Source organism: Scyliorhinus torazame, chromosome 22 (assembly GCF_047496885.1).
Source record: "Scyliorhinus torazame isolate Kashiwa2021f chromosome 22, sScyTor2.1, whole genome shotgun sequence".
NCBI classification, from domain to species: Eukaryota; Metazoa; Chordata; class Chondrichthyes; order Carcharhiniformes; family Scyliorhinidae; genus Scyliorhinus; species Scyliorhinus torazame.
Window position 1 is genome coordinate 30,377,258 of NC_092728.1, and position 23,230 is coordinate 30,400,487.

Genomic DNA, 23,230 nt, shown 5'->3' on the forward strand with positions numbered 1-23,230 from the left:
TCAATGTCCCGGCTCACTCTCCACTCACGCTGTTTTCAATGTCCCGGCTCTCTCTCCACTCGCGCTGTTTTCAATGTCCCGGCTCACTCTCCACTCGCGCTGTTTTCAATGTCCCGGCTCACTCACCTCCCGCGCTGTTTTCAATGTCCCGGCTCACTCTCCACTCGCGCTGTTTTCACTGTCCCGGCTCTCTCTCCACTCGCGCTGTTTTCAATGTCCCGGCTCTCTCTCCTCTCGCGCTGTTTTCAATGTCCCGGCTCACTCTCCACTCGTGCTGTTTTCAATGTTAGAATCCTGTTAATCCTGTTAGAATTTTGTAAGCTTCTATGAGATCCCCTCTCACTCTTCCAAACTCCAATGAATATAATAACTGATTAAATCTATCCTCATCTAACAGTCCGGCCATCCCAGGAATCAGCCTGGTAAACCTTTGCTGCACTCCCTTTATAGTAAGAACTTCCTTCCACAGGTAAGGGCACCAAAACTGCACCCAATACTCCAGGTGTGGCCTCACCAATGCCCTATACAATTGCAGTAAAACATCCCTATTTTTATACTCAAATCCTCTTGCCCTGAAACCAACATACCATTTGCCTTCGTTACTGCCTGCTTACTTTCAGCGACTGAACACCAAGGTCTCGCGGAGTATCCAGCCTTCTCAATTTACACCCATTCAAATAATAATCTTCCTTCCTAATTTTGTTACCAAAGCGGTAAACCTCACATTTATCCACATTATTCTGCATCTGCCATGCGTGTGCCCACTCAGCCTGTATAAATACTGCTGAAGCATCTCTGTATCCTCCTCACAGCTCACCCTCCCACCCAACTTTGTATCATCCGGTACATTATTCATGTCTTGCTTTGTGAAAATAGAAGTGAAGTAAGAATTTAGTACCTCAGCCATTTCTTTGTTCCACGTTTTGACTTCCCCTGTTTCTGACTGTAAGAGGCCTACATTAATTTTTATCAATCTATTTCTCTTTACATACCTATAGAAATTTTTACAGTAAGTTATATTCTCCGCTAGCTTACTTTCATATTGTATATCCTTCTTAATCAATCCTTGGTCCGCCTTTGCTGAATTTTAAACTGGTGCCAATCCTTAGGTCTATTGCATTTTGTTGCTAATTTGTATTTAGAGTCTTTGAATCTAATACTATCTCTAATTTTCCTGGTAAGCCATGGTTTGGCCACAGTTTCCTTTCTACTCTTACACCAAATAAGAATAAACAACTTCTGGAGTTCACCTACTTGTCCCTTGAATGCCTGCCATTTCCTGCCCACTATCCTTCCTTTCATTAATGTTTGCCAGTCCATCATAGCCAACTCATGCCTCATAATATCATAGTTACCTTTATTGAGGTTCAGGCTCCTGGTCTCAGAATCAACTACCTCACTATCCACCTTGATAAAGAATTCAATCATATTATGGTCACTCATTCCCAAGGGTTCTAACACAACTAGATTATGAACTAATCCTTCCTCATTGCACATACCTCAGTCAAAGATGGCCTGTTCCCTTGTTGGTTCCTCAGAGCTGATCATCCAACTCAATTGGCCAATCCCACCTCCCCCCCCCCCCCCCCCCCCATCCTTCGATCCCTTTCACCCCAAGGGCTATATTTAACTGCTTCTTGAACACATTGGCCTCAACTACTTTCCGTGGTAACGAATTCCACAGGTCGACCACTCTCTGAGTGAAGACATTTCCCCTTATCTCTGTCTATCCCGTATCCTGAGACTGTGACTCCTGGTTCTGGATGCACCCACCATTGGGAACATCCTTATTGCATCTACATTGTCTAGTCCTGTCAGACTTTTATCGGTTTTTATGAGATCTCCCCCTCATTCTTCTGAACTCCAGCGAATACAATCCTAACCGACTCTACCTCTCCTTATACTTCAGTCCCGTCATCCCAGGAATCAGTCTGGTGTTATGGAGATAGTGTGGCCGCACAAGGTATTGAAGTATCTGATCATCTGCGATCCCAGTGAATGGTTGGGCAGCCACGATGGGCTGAATGGCGTCCTACTGTCCAGACATTCCAGTGAAGTGCGCTCATGCGCTGAGAATACAGAGAGAGGTTTACCGTCAAACTTTCCGCTTTCCAGAAGCCCCCCTGCCCGCTCCAGAGCCTGAAACTCCGACAGGGTAATGAAGTGGTAGTCGACTCCCGGAATTTCCCCATCTCGTGGAGCCCTGGTCGTGCCTGCCGGAACAAAATGGGACACATCAATTTGTTTAAGTTCACCAGAAGGAAAAACAGAGGAGGCGCCCGGCCCCTCTGCTCCTTCAACTGGTTGCTGGAGGAGGCCACAGTTTGGTGACTCAGACCTCGACATTTTCACCTCGGGATAGTGGGGGGACTGATTGATTCCTGTGTCTAGCCCTCGCCCCCCAAGCTCCGGGGTTCATTCTTTCCATTGATGTAGAGACGATATCTATTCCGCAATCAAAACCAAATGCTTATTTGCTGATCTGGGATCAGGCTGCGCTCAGTTTGGGTTGTGGCATTTCCTATGTTACAACAGTGATTACGCTCCAATTAATCCATTTCATGGGATGGTAAGAGCTTTGGGTGCTCTGGTAATCCGAAGGCCCAAATTGTTCTGGGGAGACGGGTTTGAATCCAGGCACGACAGTTGGTGAACTTTGAATCTGATCAGTAAAATCTGGATTTAAAAGCTAGCCTCAGTAATGGTGGCCAAGAAACCATTGTCCATTGTTGGGCAGCACGTTGGTTAGCGCGGCTGCCTCACGGCGCCAGGGACACGGCTTCCATTCCGGCCTTGGGTGACCGTCTGTGTGGGGTTTGCACGTTCTCCCCATGGGTTTCCTCCGGGTGCTCCGGTTTCCTCTCGCAGCCTAAATATGTGCAGGTTCAGTGGATTGACCGTGCTAAAAATTACCGCGTAGTGTGCACGTTAGGTGGGGTGACAGGAAAAGAGCGGGCGGCGTGGGCCTGGGTCGGGTGTTCTTTAAGAGGGTCAGTGCAGACTCACTGGGCCAAATGGCCTCGTTCTCCACTATAGGGATTCTGTGGTTCTAAAAGCCCATCTGGTTCACTAATGTCCTTTCGGGAAGGAAATCTGCCGTCCTTACCTGGTCTGGTCTACATGTGACTCCAGACCCACAGCAATGTGGTTGACTCTTAAAATGCCGATGAAGACACGGAATTGTATCAGAACCGCTGCAGTAAAGTCTGAAAGGAGCGAAACCAGACAATCCACCTGGCATCGACCTGGACACCAGAAACGACACTGGCAAACCCAATGTCATTGACCTTGAAAAGTCCTCCTTTACGCTACCGGACCGGACCCCAACTTTTGTTAGGATACCAGACGGGACGGAAATTCCAAACAATTGTTCAATTTATAAAACTGAGGAAAGGATACTTCACCCCAAGAGTGGTGACTTTGACCAAGAGGTATCCTTTATGTTAAAGCAAACTTTAATTTCAATACAGAATTAACCATCATATAACATAGATTCACAATTATCAGTTTAACAGTTTTTAAATAAAAGGAAATAAAGGAAAAACTTTAACTTACTATCAATACCTGCCACTACCAATTAACAACCCAATATAAATGGTATGCAGGGCTTCATGGAGAGGATTAGAGTACTGGAGCAGGGATGTCTTGCTGCAGTTACACAGGGCCGTGAAGAAGCCACACCTGGAATATTTTGTGCAGTTTTGGTCTCCTTATATGAGGAAGAATGTTCTTGCTCCACAGGGAGTGCAGCGAAGGTTTACCAGACTGATTCCTGGGATGGTGGGGACTGACGTAAGAGGAGAGATCGAGTCGAATAAGATTGCATTCGCTGAAGTTCGGAAAGGAAGGATGCTCCTGATGAGGAGTGTATTCAGAACCAGGGGTCACAGTCTGACGACATGGGGCAGACAATTCAGGATAGAAATGAGGAGAGGTTTCTTCACCCAGAGGGCGATGAGTCTGTGGAATTCATTACCACAGGAAGTCGATGAGGCCAAAACAGTGTGTTTTCAAGAAGCAGTTAGATATAGCACTTAGGGCAAAGGGGATCAAAGGATATGGGGGGAAAGCGGGATTAGGCTATTAAGTTGGGCTGATCAACCATGATCATAATGAATGGAGGAGCAAGCTCGAAGGGACAAATGGCCTCCTCCTATTTGCTATGTAATACAGTTCAAATGCCACTTACGAATCCTTTTCAGGAATAAACTAAAATCCTTCTGTCTTGTCAGACCCTTCGGCTCTTCCCAACAGCAAAACTGCAAGCTACTGACAGACCTGGCTCCTCCCATTAATTACAGAATCTGTATCCCACAAAGATGTCCCATCACCTGTTTAGCTAGGACGGAATACAATCCCTCAAATTATCTACACCCCAGGGAATCTCCTGCAATCGAGACCATCCTCCATTAGCCATTTCTCTGTTTAAAAAAAAGTAAATGGTTAAAATCAATAATTATCTCACCTTTTACGACTCTTTAATTACAGCTTTAGCAGACATTCTGCCTGTATTTATTTTAAATCAGGGTCTTTAATAACATTACTGCCTCAAATTAAAAATATAATATAGAACTGTTTCTACATTTACCTTTGCTATCTTCCGTGGGGGGATTGTGCCAAAGTTGGGAGAGCTGTCTTCCAGGCGAGTCAAGCAACACAATTCAGACAGGGACTTGAATTTACATTCCCAGAATTTACAGACTCAGCTATCTTTCGCTTGAGTGTCCATTTTTAAAACCACAGGTCTTATTTGAAAGTGTGTAATTCGGGTCTGCAGCCCCGGGCAGTGTCAGTCCTTGTTGTGTCCTTGATGCTTCACTTTAGCGTGAGCGAATTCGCTCTTTGAGAGGTCTGGATCAGCTGACTGTAGTCACTGGGAAAAGGGCTTTGAGATGCTCTCTGTGCAGGACCAGGTGTTGCCATGCACTAGGAGGACATCCAGGGGCACCACGCCTGCTTGGTCAGTCTTTGGGAGGTAGCAGAGGAATTCCAGAGTGCTGATGCCATTCTTCTTTTTTTTTCAAATTTAGTGTACTCAATTCTTTTTTTTCCCCAATTAAGGTGCAATTAAGCCTGGCCAATTCACCTACCCTGTCCAAAGATGTGCAGGCTAGGTGGATTAGCCATTCTGAATTGCCCTTCGTATCCAAAAAGGTTAGGTGGGCTATTGGGTTATGGGGATAGGGTGGATGTGCTAGTTAAGTAGTGTGCTCATTCCAAGGGCCTGTGCAGACTCGATGGGCTGAATGGCCTCCTTCTGCACTGTAAATTTTATGATCTTTTTGGGTTGTGGGGGTGAGACCACGCACACACGGGGGGAAATGTGCAAACCGGGCAGACAAGCTAAAGTTGCCAGTATCCGTGGAGTAAATGTATCTTTATAGAGTAGTAGGTTGCTTTGCCCTACAGATTGCCAACAGCGTGCTTTCCTTTGCAAATTAGTCTGGCTGCTGTGTGAGCTACTCTGGTCAGGTTGAGCTCTTTTCCTACCTCTGTAGCCCAGCAATTGGCTGATTCGAACGCAGCCACTTTTCTCAGTTTAACTGCTTGTTTCGATGCGACTGGGTTCCAGGACTTTCAGCCTGCCAGGTTTCCCTGCAATAATCCCCATGACTTGCACACACTCTGCCTCCCTCAGCTTAGACCAGCACTCTGCAATCTTTAATGTGTCATGGTACACATCTCAAAGTATTTAAAAAATTCATCCACACCTCCAAGTTACTTGACCTTCTTCCCCCACTGGGAACTTTGTTCTTAACGTCTCCCTGTAGGATAGCGGAGGGGGGGCAGGGTAGGATAGCGGAGGGGGGGGGCAGGGTAGGATAGTGGAGAGGGGGCAGGGTAGGATAGTGGAGGGAAGGCAGGGTAGGATAGTGGAGGGGGGGCAGGGTAGGATAGTGGAGGGGGGAAGGGTAGGATAGGGGAGAGGGGGCAGGGTAGGATAGAGGAGGGGGGCAGGGTAGGATAGCGGAGGGGGGGCAGGGTAGGATAGCGGAGGGGGGGGCAGGGTAGGATAGTGGAGGGGGGGGCAGGGTAGGATAGTGGAGGGGGGCAGGGTAGGATAGTGGAGGGGGGGCAGGGTAGGATAGTGGAGGGGGAAGGGTAGGATAGCGGAGAGGGGGCAGGGTAGGATAGAGGAGGGGGGCAGGGTAGGATAGAGGAGGGGGGCACGGTAGGATAGAGGAGGGGGGCAGGGTAGGATAGTGGAGGGGGCAGGGTAGGATAGTGGTGGGGGGGGCAGGGTAGGATAGCGGAGGGGGGCAGGGTAGGATAGTGGAGGGGGGCATGTTAGGATAGTGGAGGGGAGGCAGGGTAGGATAGTGGAGGGGGGGCAGGGTAGGATAGTGGAGGGGGGGCAGGGTAGGATAGTGGAGGGGGGCAGGGTAGGATAGGGGAGGGGGGGCAGGGTAGGATAGGGGAGGGGGGGCAGGGTAGGATAGGGGAGGGGGGGCAGGGTAGGATAGTGGAGGGGGCAGGGTAGGATAACGGAGGGGGGGCAGGGTAGGATAGCGGAGGGGGGGCAGGGTAGGATAGGGGAGGGGGGCAGGGTAGGATAGTGGAGGGGGGGCAGGGTAGGATAGTGGAAGGGGGGCAGGGTAGAATACTGGAGGGGGGCAGGGTAGGATAATGGAGGGGGGGGCAGGATAGGATAGTGGAGGGGGGGCAGGGTAGGATAGTGGAGGGGGGGCAGGGTAGGATAGTGGAGGGGGAAGGGTAGGATAGCGGAGAGGGGGCAGGGTAGGATAGAGGAGGGGGGCAGGGTAGGATAGAGGAGGGGGGCACGGTAGGATAGAGGAGGGGGGCAGGGTAGGATAGTGGAGGGGGCAGGGTAGGATAGTGGTGGGGGGGGCAGGGTAGGATAGCGGAGGGGGGCAGGGTAGGATAGTGGAGGGGGGCATGTTAGGATAGTGGAGGGGAGGCAGGGTAGGATAGTGGAGGGGGGGCAGGGTAGGATAGTGGAGGGGGGGCAGGGTAGGATAGTGGAGGGGGGCAGGGTAGGATAGGGGAGGGGGGGCAGGGTAGGATAGGGGAGGGGGGGCAGGGTAGGATAGGGGAGGGGGGGCAGGGTAGGATAGTGGAGGGGGCAGGGTAGGATAACGGAGGGGGGGCAGGGTAGGATAGCGGAGGGGGGGCAGGGTAGGATAGGGGAGGGGGGCAGGGTAGGATAGTGGAGGGGGGGCAGGGTAGGATAGTGGAAGGGGGGCAGGGTAGAATACTGGAGGGGGGGCAGGGTAGGATAGTGGAGAGGGGGCAGGGTAGGATAGTGGAGAGGGGGCAGGGTAGGGTAGCGGAGGGAGGCAGGGTAGGATAGTGGAGAAGGGGCAGGGTAGGATAGTGGAGAGGGGGCAGGGTAGGATAGTGGAGAGGGGGCAGGGTAGGATAGTGGAGAGGGGGCAGGGTAGGATAGTGGAGAAGGGGCAGGGTAGGATAGTGGAGAAGGGGCAGGGTAGGATAGTGGAGAGGGGGCAGGGTAGGGTAGCGGAGGGGGGCAGGGTAGGATAGGGGAGAGAGGGCAGGGTAGAATAGCGGAGGGGGGGCAGGGTAGGATAGCGGAGGGGGGCAGGGTAGGATAGCGGAGGGGGGGCAGGGTAGGATAGGGGAGGGGGCAGTGTAGGATAGGGGAGGGGGGCAGGGTAGGATAGGGGAGGGGGGCAGGGTAGGATAGCGGAGGGGGGGCAGGGTAGGATAGCGGAGGGGGGACAGGGTAGGATAGCGGAGGGGGGCAGGGTAGGATAGCGGAGGGGATACAGGGTAGGATAGCGGAGGGGGGGCAGGGTAGGATAGCGGAGGGGGGACAGGGTAGGATAGCGGAGGGGGGCAGGGTAGGATAGCGGAGGGGATACAGGGTAGGATAGCGGAGGGGGCAGGGTAGGATAGTGGAGGGGGGCAGGGGAGGATAGTGGAGGGGGGGCAGGGTAGGATAGCGGAGGGGGGGGCAGGGTAGGAATAGTGAGGGGGGGGCAGGGTAGGATAGCGGGGGTGGGAAGCGTAGAATAGCGGAGGGGGGAAGGGTAGGATAGCTGAAGGGGGCTTCACTCACGGGCATTGGGCTGCTCTATCCTGCGGCTCTTCAGCTAAAGGAGGGCACAGTGGCCAGCACTGCTGCCTCACAGCGCCAGGGAACCTGGGTTTGATTCCAGCCTCGGGCGAGGATGTGGAGTTTCCACTTTCTCCCTGTGTCTGCGTGGGTTTCCTCCGGGAGCTCTGGTTCCCTCGCAGCGTCCAAAGATAGGCAGGTTAGGTGGATTGGCCGTGATCAATGTGTGGTTAGGGGGCTAGGCCCGGGGAATGGGCTCGGGTGTTCTTTCGGAGTGTCGATACCGACTCAATGGGCTGAATGTCCTCCTTCTGCACTCTAGAGATTCTATGGATTCTGAGAACTCAGAACCATTCTGCGTTCTCTGTATTCCTACAGATCCTGGCTGGCTTCTTCCAGCCCTTTTAGTTGTCTTCCACTCTTGCAATTTTTCCCGACTTATGTGACCATTTTTCTCCTGGTGCTTTTAATTTTTCGATCGCCCGTCCAGTTCTCGCACACTTCTTGGAAAGCTTTTTTCATTCCCATTTCCTTGCTCTCTTTTGTCTTATCTCCTCTCATATTCTAATTATTGGAGTTCTAAACCTTTTTGTCTCTGTTCCAGTTGTGTTCTCAGCAATTCTACTTCTTTCTGTCCGCTCGCCTACGGTTTGCAACATAATTTTCCTGCCATGCAGGGTAATATTACAGAACCCACACTGGAGGGCTTCCCTGCTCCCAAGTGCCTAGGTAATTCTTTGGCTCTAGGAGATGTGATGGAAAGTACATTCATCGACTGGACTATTTCTCTTTTCTGGGCTGTTAAAAATGGGAAACCAGAGTTAACAAATGGTTCGGTTGGTCACCTGATGCCTTGCAGCAGTTTCAAGGTTGCAATAACAATGGGGACGAGAAGTCCGCTCCAGCTAATTCCGCACAAAGGACAAACCTTCTTAAGGCGGGTCCCCAATATGGTGCTAATGGTCAAAGCGTGGGCAGGCTTAACACCACGGGTTCAACAAAGAGAGCAGCAGTTAGTTAGCCCGACACCAGTGTCTCCAAAAGACCAAAAGGGATCCCGACTCCAATTAGACATCTAGCTTCCGGCTTTGGGGATACACATTAGCACAGCACGGTAGCAGAGTGATTAGCACAGTTGCTTCACAGCTCCAGGGTCCCAGGTTCGATTCCCGACTTGGGTCACTGTATGTGCGGAGTCTGCACATTCTCCACGTGTGAGAGTGGGTTTCCTCCGGGTGCTCCGGTTTCCTCCCACAGTCCAAAAGATGTGCAGGTTAGGTGGATTGGACTTGCTAAATTACCCTTAGTGTCCAAAGAGGTTGGGTGGGGTATTGGGTTATGGGGATAGGGTGGATGTGTGGGCTTGGGTTGGGTGCCCTTTCCAAGGGCCGGTGCAGACTTGATGGGCCGAATGGCCTCCTTCTGCATTGTAAATTCTATAATTCTATGATCCTGAGTCCAACATCGAGACACGTTCTCCACGTGTGAGAGTGGATTTCCTCCGGGTGCTCCGGTTTCCTCCCACAGTACAGATTAACTTACTTACCTTGCAGGTCAGCTGTTGAGTTCGGGAGTGAGAGCTGGGACCTTAGAATCAGCGCGGGAATTTGAAAAAGCGCGGGAGCTGCGAGGCAGAGCGGACCGTTTAAAAGGTCGCTGCCTGTGGTGAGGTAAGTACTGATTAACAACTTACTTACTTTGCAGGCCAAGTCGATTTCAGCAGGAGCGGAGCAGGCTAGTCTATTTCAGCGGGGGCAGTGCGGAAGTGATTTCTGGGAGGTAAGTTTCTCCTTTAAATTTAAAAAAAAAAATTCTAGACTTTAAGGTGGGAACAGGAAGTCGACCCGCGGACTTCTGGGAAGACCCTCACCAATAAATTCTGGTGGAGAGGATTTATATAAAAAAATTTAAGTTAGTTGTTAGCCAGATCTTGGTAGAAAGTTAGAGGAATGGCAGGGAAGGGAGTGCAATGTTCCTCCTGCAGGATGCTTGAGGTGAGGGATGCCGTTAGTGTCCCTGCTGATTTTACCTGCAGGAAGTGCTGCCATCTCCAGCTCCTCCAAGGCCGAGTTAGGGAACTGGAGCTGGAGTTGGAAGAACTTCGGATCATTCGGGAGGCAGAGGGGGTCATAGATAGCTGCTTCAGGGAATTAGTTACACCAAAGATTGGCGATAGATGGGTAACTGTAAGAGGGACTGGGAAAAAACAGTCAGTGCAGGGATCCCCTGCGGTCGTTCCCCTGAGAAACAAGTATACCGCTTTGGATACTTGTGGGGGGGACGACTTACCAGGGGTAAGCCATGGGGTACGGGCCTCTGGCACGGAGTCTGTCCCTGTTGCTCAGAAGGGAAGGGGGGAGAGGAGCAGAGCATTAGTAATTGGGGACTCGATAGTCAGGGGCACAGATAGGAGATTTTGTGGGAGCGTGAGAGACTCACGTTTGGTATGTTGCCTCCCAGGTGCAAGGGTACGTGATGTCTCGGATCGTGTTTTCCGGGTGCTTTAAGGGGGAGGGGGAGCAGCCCCAAGTCGTGGTCCACATTGGCACTAACGACATAGGTAGGAAAGGGGATAAGGATGTCAGGCAGGCTTTCAGGGAACTAGGATGGAAGCTCAGAACTAGAACAAACAGAGTTGTTATCTCTGGGTTGTTGCCCGTGCCACGTGATAGTGAGATGAGGAATAGGGAGAGAGAGCAATTAAACACGTGGCTACAGGGATGGTGCAGGCGGGAGGGATTCAGATTTCTGGATAACTGGGGCTCTTTCTGGGGAAGGTGGGATCTCTACAGACAGGATGGTCTACATCTGAACCTGCGGGGCACAAATATCCTGGGGGGGGAGATTTGTTAGTGCTCTTTGGGGGGGTTTAAACTAATGCAGCAGGGGCATGGGAACCTGGATTGTAGTTTTAGGGTAAGGGAGAATGAGAGTATAGAGGTCAGGAGCTCAGATTTGACGTCGCAGGAGGGGGCCAGTGTTCAGGTAGGTGGTTTGAAGTGTGTCTACTTCAATGCCAGGAGTATACGAAATAAGGTAGGGGAACTGGCAGCATGGGTTGGTACCTGGGACTTCGATGTTGTGGCCATTTCGGAGACATGGATAGAGCAGGGACAGGAATGGATGTTGCAGGTTCCGGGGTTTAGGTGTTTTAGTAAGCTCAGAGAAGGAGGCAAAAGAGGGGGAGGTGTGGCGCTGCTAGTCAAGAGCAGTATTACGGTGGCGGAGAGGATGCTAGATGGGGACTCATCTTCCGAGGTAGTATGGGCTGAGGTTAGAAACATGAAAGGAGAGGTCACACTGTTGGGAGTCTTCTATAGGCCTCCAAATAGTTCTAGGGATGTAGAGGAAAGGATGGCGAGGATGATCCTGGATAAGAGCGAAAGTAACAGGGTAGTTATTATGGGAGACTTTAACTTTCCAAATATTGACTGGAAAAGATATAGTTCGAGTACATTAGATGGGTCGTTTTTTGTACAGTGTGTGCAGGAGGGTTTCCTGACACAGTTTGTTGACAGGCCAACAAGAGGCGAGGCCACATTGGATTTGGTTTTGGGTAATGAACCAGGCCAGGTGTTGGATTTGGAGGTAGGTGAGCACTTTGGGGACAGTGACCACTATTCGGTGACGTTTACGTTAAGGATGGAAAGGGATAAGTATACACCGCAGGGCAAGAGTTATAGCTGGGGGAAGGGAAATTATGATGCCATTAGACGTGACTTGGGGGGGATAAGGTGGAGAAGTAGGCTGCAAGTGTTGGACACACTGGATAAGTGTAGCTTGTTCAAGGATCAGCTACTGCGTGTTCTTGATAAGTATGTACCGGTCAGGCAGGGAGGAAGGTGCCGAGCGAGGGAACCGTGGTTTACCAAAGAAGTGGAATCTCTTGTTAAGAGGAAGAAGGAGGCCTATGTGAAGATGAGGTGTGAAGTTTCAGTTGGGGCGATGGATAGTTACAAGGTAGCAAGGAAGGATCTGAAGAGAGAGCTAAGACGAGCAAGGAGGGGACATGAGAAGTATTTGGCAGGAAGGATCAAGGAAAACCCAAAAGCTTTCCCAAAAGTATGTCAGGAATAAGCGAATGACTAGGGAAAGAGTAGGACCAGTCAAGGACAGGGATGGGAAGTTGTGTGTAGAGTCTGAAGAGATAGGCGAGATACTAAATGAATATTTTTCGTCAGTATTCACTCAGGAAAAAGATAATGTTGTGGAGGAGAATGCTGAGCTCCAGGTAAATAGATTAGATGGCATTGAGGTACGTAGGGAAGAGGTGTTGGCAATTCTGGACAGGCTGAAAATAGATAAGTCCCTGGGACCTGATGGGATTTATCCTAGGATTCTCTAGGAGGCCAGGGAAGAGATTGCTGGACCATTGGCTTTGATTTTTATGTCATCATTGGCTACAGGAATAGTGCCAGAGGACTGGAGGATAGCAAATGTGGTCCCTTTGTTCAAAAAGGGGAGCAGAGACAACCCCGGCAACTATAGACCGGTGAGCCTCACGTCTGTAGTGGGTAAAGTCTTGGAGGGGATTATAAGAGACAAGATTTATAATCATCTCGATAGGAATAATATGATCAGGGATAGTCAGCATGGCTTTGTGAAGGGTAGGTCATGCCTCACAAACCTTATCGAGTTCTTTGAGAAGGTGACTGAACAGGTAGACGAGGGTAGAGCAGTTGATGTGGTGTATATGGATTTCAGCAAAGCGTTTGATAAGGTTCCCCACGGTAGGCTATTGCAGAAAATACGGAGGCTGGGGATTGAGGGTGATTTAGAGATGTGGATCAGAAATTGGCTAGCTGAAAGAAGACAGAGGGTGGTGGTTGATGGGAAATGTTCAGAATGGAGTACAGTCACAAGTGGAGTACCACAAGGATCTGTTCTGGGGCCGTTGCTGTTTGTCATTTTTATCAATGACCTAGAGGAAGGCGCAGAAGGGTGGGTGAGTAAATTTGCAGACGATACTAAAGTCGGTGGTGTTGTCGATAGTGTGGAAGGAAGTAGCAGGTTACAGAGGGATATAGATAAGCTGCAGTGCTGGGTTGAGAGGTGGCAAATGGAGTTTAATGCAGAGAAGTGTGAGGTGATTCACTTTGGAAGGAATAACAGGAATGTGGAATATTTGGCTAATGGAAAAGTTCTTGAAAGTGTGGATGAGCAGAGGGATCTAAGGTGTCCATGTACATAGATCCCTGAAAGTTGCCACCCAGGCTGATAGGGTGGTGAAGAAGGCCTATGGAGTGTTGGCCTTTATTGGTAGAGGGATTGAGTTCCGGAGTCAGGAGGTCATGTTGCAGCTGTACAGAACTCTGGTACGGCCGCATTTGGAGTATTGCGTACAGTTCTGGTCACCGCATTATAGGAAGGACGTGGAGGCTTTGGAACGGGTGCAGAGGAGATTTACCAGGAGGTTGCCTGGTATGGAGGGAAAATCTTATGAGGAAAGGCTGATGGACTTGAGGTTGTTTTCATTAGAGAGAAGAAGGTTAAGAGGAGACTTAATAGAGGCATACAAAATGACCAGGGCGTTAGATAGGGTGGACAGTGAGAGCCTTCTCCCGCGGATGGAAATGGCTAGCACGAGGGGACATAGCCTTAAACTGAGGGGTAATAGATATAGGACAGAGGTCAGAGGTAGGTTCTTTACGCAAAGAGTAGTGAGGCCGTGGAATGCCCTACCTGCTACAGTAGTGAACTCGCCAACATTGAGGGCATTTAAAAGTTTATTGGATAAACATATGGATGATAATGGTATAGTGTAGGTTAGATGGCTTTTGTTTCGGTGCAACATCGTGGGCCGAAGGGTCTGTACTGCGCTGTATTGTTCTATGTTCTATGAGACGGTGTGACACGCGACCTTCCCCAAGCTGCACTGTGCCGACATCTGTTGGAACTGAACTCCAGCAGTTCCAGTCCGACCTCGGAAAGGGAACCGAACTCACCGTCCAGTCCCTGGCAGCAGAAAGACCTCGGGGCTTCATCAACCTGCCGTCTGCTGGAACCGTGGAACTCCTTCTTCCAAACTACTTCATACTACCAGCCTTCTCCTGCCATGTGAGCCTTCTCCAACCATGCAAGTTATCAACAGAGGATTGGAGTATTTTCCAATTTAAGGATTGGGGAAAAATACCCATTTATAAAGAGGGAGATTAGAATTATTTTTAAAACACCCGAGAGTAGGGAAATCAGGGCAGTTTAAATTGACTAGCCGCCATGTCCTTGGCAGAGGGACAGAACTTGTAAATCCTAAAAAGTAACCTTTCCTGGTTCTTCGAGAAAAGTCATCAAAAGTGGATGATCGTTAAACTTCAGTATTGCAGATTCAAAAAAGCCTTTTTGATGTCTCTTAAAACTTGGTTCAAAGGAGTAATTAACTTCGCTCGAATTCTTTCCTTCCCGGACAAACCCCAAATTGGTTATGACCGGTCCCGGGACCCCAAAATCTTCATGGACGATTTGTTAGATTCAGGGCTACCTGCATATTGTTATGCTCCTGGGAGAGGAGGGACAAACGGGCTCCCTTTCTTTATTCAACATCCCCCCCTTCCCCCACGTCGGTTGGTCACCTGATGCCTTGCAGCAGTTTCAAGGTTGCAATAGCAATGGGGACGAGAAGTCCGCTCCAGCTAATTCCGCACAAAGGACAAATCTTCTTAAGGCGGGTGCCCAATATGGTGCTAATGGTCAAAGCGTGGGCAGGCCTAACACCACGGGTTCAACAAAGAGAGCAGCAGTTAGTTAGCCCGACACCAATGTCTCCAACGAGATCATCTCAAAAAAGATCCCTTTCTACTAGTGAACATAGTTTCCCAGTTTCGATTTCCCAGTATTTATATTTTTAAAAGGAGCCGATTTAACCCTAGGTTGGGCAGAAATTTACAGTTCGTCAATGGTCAGGAACACTGGGGCTGTGACTGCGAGTCAGGTTTGTATGGGATCCAGCAGGTCGTGTCCCATCGAGGAGGCAGGAGACAAAATAGGTGTGTCTGGATACGGCTGCAGCTAGTCACATGCTGGTAGTTCTGATAGATTCTAAGCCATTGCAACAGGAAAAGGTCTGGGCTGTAACTTGCATTGTATAAACATTCCGGACAAGCCAACACAGTGGATCAGCAGACAGGACATCTGCACCAGACGGCTCTGGACAAAGGCGGAGCCACTGGAACCCCTCATCTCCAATTTCTGGGCTGATGAGCAGCACGGTACCATTGCGGATAGCACAATTGCTTCACAGCTCCAGGGTCCCAGGTTCGATTCCGGCTTGGGTCACTGTGTGTGCGGAGTCTGCACATCCTCCCCGTGTGTGCGTGGGTTTCCTCCGGGTGCTCCGGTTTCCTCCCACAGTCCAAAGATGTGCAGGTTAGGTGGATTGGTCATGCTAAATTGCCCTTAGTGTCCAAAATTGCCCTGTTGGGTGGGGTTGCTGGATAGGGTGGAGGTGTTGACCTTGGGTAGGGTGCTCTTTCCAAGAGCCGGTGCAGACTCGATGGGCCGAATGGCCTCCTTCTGCACTGTAAATTCTATGATATGATGTTACCTGTTCAAAAACCTGTGTTTTAACAGGGGGGGGGAGCAGCATTAGTTTAACGGCTCGGCTTGAAACCGCCCTGTCACATGGCCGAGACCGGAACTGATGAACCATTTCAACTCAGCAGTTTGCGCCCTCCATCGTCGGTCTCTGCTATAACCTCCCAAGAGAAGCAGGACTCGAGTTACGGCACCTGCCTCCAACGTTACGGTTTGACCTCCAAAGAGCAAACCAGACTCCAGGCTAGCGGCCTACCTTTGAGCTCTAACTCACTCCGAAGTCTGACCTCCAGAAAGAATCCTGTTTCACCAATGGAGCAAACTAATTTCCAGGAGAGAGAATACTTTTCAGCATCTTCAACCTGTGATCGAGTTCCCGGACCAAGGACAGTAATTCATCCCAACAAAGACACATGAAAGAACCTTCATTGGACATTGACTTACAGGACTCTGGAATCACGTAAAACGATAACTCTTATTGTGATGGTGGTCTTTGCCCTGGACCCCTTTCTTTCCCCTTTGCCTCTTTTCTTGTAGAAATGCAAAAGAAAGGACGATGTTACCAAATGCTTTCCTGCGTTTTGTGTGTGTGTAAAATAAATCAACCCTCTTATTTTACCTGTTTGCTGTGGGATTATTTGGAGAAGATCGGATCACCCCAAACTGGAGGGCCAGGTAAAATAGGTATTATTAGGTGTGGGGGGGTGGGGGGGGGGGAAGGGAAATCAAAAACACCTCGGTTTGCAGACGGATAGTGAATGGAAAAAGAAGGCTGTTTAAATTAATCTCTCTCCTAATTATAATAATCGCTTATTGTTACAAGTAGGCTTCAATGAAGTTACTGAAAAGCCCCTAGTCGCCACATTCCGGCGCCTGTTTGGGGAGGCTGGTACGGGAATCGAACCCACTTTGCTGGCCTTGTTCTGCATTACACGCCAGCTGTTCCTCTCTTCAGTCGGGATCTCGTCATATGGGGCAAGCAGACTCGATGGGCTGAATGGCCTACTTCTGCTCCTATGTCTGATGGTCATACGGTAGAGGTGGAGGAGCCTCAGCCCCTAACGTGGTGCTCGTTAGGATGGGGTAAGCAAACTCGTCACGACAGTGTGGTCAAGTGAGGGGAAATGATGATGGTCGATGGGTGGGGGATTGATATGATTCTCATCGTGCCATGACCGGGAACTCAGGTTGTCTTGCCCGCCCAGTGCCGGGATTGAGGACACGTCCTCGTAGCTGGAGGGGATCTTGGGAGTGGGAGGGGGAATCCACTTGTCGTGGTCCGGGTGGCAACCGACGACATAGGCCAAAGCAGGAGGGATGTTCTGCTGAGGGAATTGGAGTTGTTTGCGTCAGCATTGTTGCACAAAGAGAGATTGGGTCACCGGGAACTGGAGTTCATGAGAATGAGAGGGGATTGATTTGTTATGTTGTAGGTGTAACATAAGCGGCTTCCTTGTGGTGCACTTGACAAAGGAAGGTTCAGATCTGGAGATAACTTCAACACGTTTATTAAACTATTTACACTTCTATTACTCGGGTTCAACACTACTGCTAATCCTACTATAGCTACCCAGACTGACTAACCAGTTGCTGCAATCCACGTGGTGGGTGTAATATTGAATCAACCCTGTCTCTGTACTCACTGACTGTCTCCACTGGAAAGAGGCAGATCATGTGTGTGGTGTCCTTTATATATGGGTTGGTGTAATGCCCTCCTGTGGTCGTGTCACCTCCTTGTTTATCGTGAATGTCCATTGGTCTTAAAAGGACTGAAGGCAGACGTGGTCATGCTTCAGGAGACGCATCGGACGGTGGCGGATCAGGGTATGTTAAGGAAAGGATGGTTGGGACAGGTGTTCCACTCAGGGTTGGACGCGAAAAGTAGAGGGGTGGCGATATTGGTGGGGAAACGGGTGTCATTCGAGGCTAGGAATATAGTGGTGGACAACGGTGGTAGATATGTGATGGTGAGTGGTAGATTGCAGGGAAGGGAGGTCGTGCTGGTAAATGTATATACCCCGAACTGGGATGACGCGGGATTTATGAAGCGGATGCTGGGACGTATCCCGGACCTGGAGGTAGGAAGCCTGGTAATGGGGGGGGGGGGATTTCAATACTGTGCTGGATCCAGGGTTAGATCGGTCTAGATCCAGGACCGGAAGAAGGCCGGCAGCGGCCAAGGTGCTCAGGGGGTTTATGGAGCAAATGGGGGGAGTGGATCCGTGGAGATTTGCTAGGCCGTTGGCCAAAGAGTTTTCCTTTTTCTCCCATGTTCATAAGGTATACTCCCGGATAGATTTCTTTGTTTTGAGCAGGGCACTGATTTAGAGGGTGGCAGGAACGGAGTATTCGGCCATAGCCGTTTCAGACCATGCCCCGCACTGGGTGGATCTGGAACGAGGAGAGGAGAGGGTACAGCGCCCACTCTGGCGACTGGATGTGGGACTATTGGCGGATGAGGGGGTCTGTGGAAGGGTGCGGGGATGTACTGAGAGGTACCTGGAGGCCAATGATGATGGTGAGGTCCAGGTGGGGGTAGTATGGGAAGCGCTGAAGGCGGTGGTTAGGGGAGAGCTGATCTCCATTAGGGCTTACAAGGAGAAAAAAGAGGGCAAAGAAAGGGAGAGATTAGTGGGGGAGATTTTGAGTGTGGATAAAAGATATGCGGAGGCCCCGGACGAAGGACTATCTCTAGAGAGAGGCGAAGACTTAAGACGGAGTTTGACCTGCTGACCACAGGGAAGGCAGAGGCACAGTGGAGGAAGGCACAGGGGATGAGATACGAATATGGGGAAAAGGCGAGCCGGCTGCTGGCCCACCAGCTTCGTAAGAGGATAGCGGCGAGGGAAATAGGGGGAGTTAGGGATGAAACGGGAACTACGGTGCGGAGTGCAGGGAAGGTAAATTAAGTGTTTAAGACCTTTTATGAGAGGCTATATAGGTCCCAACCCCCGGAGGGAAAAGAGGGGATGCAACAGTTCTTGGACCAACTAAGGTTCCCGAGGGTGGAGGAGCAGGAGGTGGCAGGTCTGGGGGCGCCAATCGGGGTGGACGAGGTGACTAAAGGGCTGGGGAACATGCAGGCAGGGAAGGCCCCGGGACCAGGCAGATTCCCGGTGGAATTTTATAGGAAATATGTGGACTTGTTGGCCCCGCTGCTGGCAAGAACCTTTAACGAGGCCAGAGAAGGGGGGACTCTACCCCCGACAATGTCGGAGGTGACGATATCATTAATCCTGAAGCGAGATAAAGACCCGCTGCAATGCGGGTCATATAGGCCTATCTCGCTCCTGAATGTAGACGCCAAGTTGCTGGCAAAAGTGCTGGCGACAAGGATCGAGGATTGTGTCCCGGGGGTGGTGCATGAAGACCAGACAGGGGTTGTAAAGGGGAGACAATAGAATGTCAACGTGCGATGGCTGTTGGGGGTGATAATGATGCCCCCAGCGGAGGGGGAGGCAGAGATAGTGGCAGCGATGGATGCAGAGAAGACATTTGATAGGGTAGAGTGGGAGTATTTATGGGAGGTGTTGAGGAGGTTTGGGTTCGGGGAGGGGTTTGTCAGTTGGGTCAGACTCCTCTATGGGGCCCCAGTGGCAAGTGAAGTCACAAATCGGCAGAGATCGGAGTATTTTCGGTTACATAGGGGAACAAGGCAGGGGTGCCCCCTATCCCCATTACTGTTCGCACTGGCAATTGAACCACTGGCCATAGCGTTGAGAGACTCTATGAAATGGAGGGGGGTGGTTAGAGGGGGAGAGGAACACCGAGTGTCACTCTACGTAGATGACCTACTGCTGTATGTGACGGACCCAGTGGAGGGGATGACAGAGGTTATGCAGACATTGAGGGAGTTGGGAGATTTTTCGGGATATAGGCTTAATATGGGGAAGAGTGAGCTTTTTGTAGTACACCCCGGGGATCAGGGAAGAGGGATAGACGCCCTGCCATTAAGGAGAGCGGAAAGGAGTTTCCGATATTTGGGGATTCAGGTAGCCAGGAGCTGGGGAACTTTACACAAACTCAATCTGACGCGGCTGGTGGAGCAGATGGAGGAGGATTTCAAGAGGTGGGATATGCTGCCGCTCTCACTGGCGGGCAGAGTGCAGGCGGTCAAGATGATGGTCCTCCCAAGGTTTCTTTTTGTGTTTCAATGTCTCCCCATTTTGATCACTAAGGCCTTTTTTAAGAAAATAGATAGGAGTGTGATGAGTTTCGTGTGGGCAGGGAAGACCCCGAGGGTAAGGAGGGGGTTCCTGCAGCGCAGCAGGGACAGAGGGGGACTGCCGTTGCCGAATCTGGAGGATTATTACTGGACCGCCAATGTGGCGATGGTTCGCAAGTGGATGAGTGAGGGAGAGGGGGCGGCGTGGAAGAGGCTGGAGATGGCGTCCTGTAAAGGGGATAGGCTCTAAAGGCGCTGGTGACGGCGCCGCTACCGCTCAACCCGAAAAGGTATACCACAAACCCAGTGGTAGTGGCAACCTTAAGGATCTGGGGGCAATGGAGGCGACATAGGGGTGTGACGGGTGCCTCGGTGTGGTCCCCGATCAGGAACAACCATAGGTTTGTCCCAGGAAGGATGGACGGAGGGTTCCAGAGCTGGCATCGGGCAGGAATTAGAAGATTGAGAGATTTGTTTATTGACGGGGAGTTTGCGAGCCTGGGAGCGCTGGAGGAAAAGTATGAGTTGCCCCCGGGGAATATCTTTAGGTACATGCAAGTGAGGGCGTTTACGAGGCAACAGGGAGGGAATTTCCATTGCTCCCGACACAGGGATCCAGGATAGAGTGATTTCCAGGGTACGGGTCGGGGAGGGCAAAGTGTCCGAAATATATCAGGAGATGAGAGAGGAGGGGGAGGCGCTGGTAGAGGAGCTGAAGGGAAAATGGGAAGACGAGCTGGGGGAGGAGATTGAGGAGGGGCTGTGGGCTGATGCCCTAAGTAGGGTAAATTTCTCTTCCTCGTGTGCCAGGCTTAGCCTGATACAATTCAAGGTTCTACACAGAGCACACATGACGGGAGCAAGGCTGAGCAGGTTCTTCGGAGTGGAGGACAGGTGCGGGAGGTGTTTGGGAAGCCCGGCGAACCACACACACATGTTTTGGTCGTGTCCGGCACTGGATGAGTACTGGAGGGGAGTGGCAAGAGTGATTTCAAAGGTGGTGAAGGTCCGGGTCAAGCCAGGCTGGGGGTTAGCTATATTTGGGGTAGCGGAGGAGCCGGGAGTGCAGGAGGCGAAAGAGGCTGATATTCTGGCCTTTGCGTCCCTGGTAGCCCGGCGAAGGATCTTACTCATGTGGAAGGAAGCGAAACCCCCCGGCGTGGAGGCCTGGATAAACGATATGGCAGGGTTTATAAAACTGGAACGGATGAAGTTTGCGTTGAGAGGATCGGTTCAGGGGTTCTCCAGGCGGTGGCAACCGTTCCTTGACTATCTTGCGGAACGTTAAGGGCAAATAGATCGTCAGCAGCAGCAGTCCGGGGGGGGGAGCACTATTTTTTGTTACTTTGTTAGTTCACTATTTTATTTAAATAATGTTACTTATTAGTTACTGTGTTATCTTTTATGGTGATTTGTAAGGTGGAAAAATTGTGTTTGAAAACTTCAATAAAATATATATTTTTTAAAAAGTGAATGTCCATTGGTCGTGTCCTATCTAACTGATCCATTGGCTGAGTGTGTGTGTGTGTGATGTCTCTGGTCCTCCATCTAGTGTCTAGCTAGCCTACATGTATTTACATCGATGCACATCACCACATCCCCCCTTTTTTTTATATATTATGTATTTTCTGTACACTTTAAGAAAATTAAACAAAAAACAGGTAGCTAGGTTAAGGTGTATACAGGTTATGAGAACAGTGATTAAACAATAAGTCCAAATCATAAGTCCAAAACCATCAATCATCATGATCAAATGTGTCTCTTGGTTATGAACGCCATCAACGTCCCTGTGCCACAGGAACCAAGAAGTGGTCAAATCGCTGTCTGATTTGGAGTCCCTTTCTTTTTCGATGTTTGTGATGGTGCTGTCGGATGGCATCTTGTAGCTGATAAGGTGTTGACGTTGAAGAGGTATCATCAACAGTATCATTCGAGGTCATGGATGTGCCATATGTTGAAGTTGGATAAGACTGTACATACTGGTTCTGGCCACGTGCTGTGCTGGAAGGGTGATCCTGCTGAGAACCGTTGAAGCTTGTCGAATTGGAAACAGAATTGCTGCTCGCATAAATACCTGGTGATGGTGTGAAACTAGAACCTTGCATCTGATAGGAATATGCTGTCTGGCCAGGCTGTGGTGCAGCAAATCCTGGGCTGTAACGAAGGCATCCAGTCTGTAGTGCAGATTGCGCTTGCGGTAGTCCTCCTTCGGTCTTGATTCCATTTGTGGGCAATCCGTAGTGCTGGCCTGTTTGAGAATATGCTGCATAGACTGCTGGCTGCTGCATGCCTGAATACTGGGTTTGTCCAGCATGACCTGTCATTGGCTGTACTGCTGGTGTGGAAAAAATGTGTGGATATAGCTGTGGTGAATATTGGTGTATTCCTCTTGGACTGTAGCCGCTGCTTGTTATTACTGACCCAGTGTAATTGTTAAGTGATCCATCTCCTGTCGTTGTGGCATCTGCTGTCACCCTGAGCGTGCCATCACTGAGGTTGCGGCACTGCCTGTCTGGAGTAAAGTCCGGCTTACGTGAATCAGAGTCGGCGTTTGGTTGCTCCCCACCTGGAGTCTGGTCTGTTTTAACTGAGTCAGTGTTGGTTTGTTGATGCTCCCCGTCCGGAGTCAGCTGAGATTTCTTGAAGCTGCACGTCTGGAGTCGGAACATGCAGGAATGCATTGACTTGTGGAGAGGTTCGAGCGAATGAGGGTGGAAGTATCATGGTGTCACCAGAGTCACCAGTGGTCTCACAGTGATCGTCGAGTGCCTCTGTATACACTAACTGAGGTCTGTCACTTTGCACATCTTGCATGGGAAGTGGGATGCTGTCGTCACTCGTCTCACATACCGTGGGTAGAGCCTCAGTAGCTGCTTGTTGTTCACTTGGGTTGGGTAAATTGTCATAGTTTTCATCTGATGGTGCAAACAATGTGGGTGGACTGTCATTGTCTTGCTGTTGTCCTTCATTTGGGCTTGGATGTCATTGTCGCTTTGTTCTTCACTGTAGCATGATAGACAGTCATGGTCGTCCTGCTGTGCACTGGAGCGTGGTAGACTGTCATAGTCTTCTTGCTGTTTACTTGAGCATGGCAGACTTGCATCGTCTGCCGCAAGTTTGTCAGAGGAGGTTGCTAGACCCTCATGGTCTTGTTCCTGCAAGGACTGCGCGTCGGAGTTTTGCGTTTCTTCTATCGTGGAGTCTGTCCACGAGCTCGCTGCGGAGGCTTGTGACACTGGAGTCACTTCTTGTTCATGCAAGGACTGCGCTCTGGAGTCTTGCGTTTCTGCAATTGTGGAGTCAGTCCACGAGCTCGCTGTGGAGGCTTGTGACACTGGAGTCACTTCTTGTTCATGCAAGGACTGCGGTGTGGAGTCTTGCGTGTCTTCTTTCGTAGAGTCATGAACCCTGAGCGGTGCGTGGGCCACGCTGTGTGTGGCAGCAGGCCGCTCTCTGTGGGCTTGTACCGCTCTCTGTCTCTTGGTTTCAGGCCCAGT

General features: G+C 50.5%; 1 protein-coding gene across 1 annotated transcript in view; it reads right to left on the bottom strand.

Moving 5' to 3' along the window:
• The window catches only part of LOC140399459 (membrane-associated guanylate kinase, WW and PDZ domain-containing protein 3-like), a 259,100-nt gene that overhangs the window by 205,686 nt on the left and 30,184 nt on the right, over window positions 1-23,230 (bottom strand). Inside the window, exon 4 of the mRNA XM_072489036.1 lies at window positions 2,094-2,213. Within this exon, the coding sequence (XP_072345137.1) occupies window positions 2,094-2,213 (120 nt within the window). The remainder of the gene's footprint in view (window positions 1-2,093; window positions 2,214-23,230) is intronic.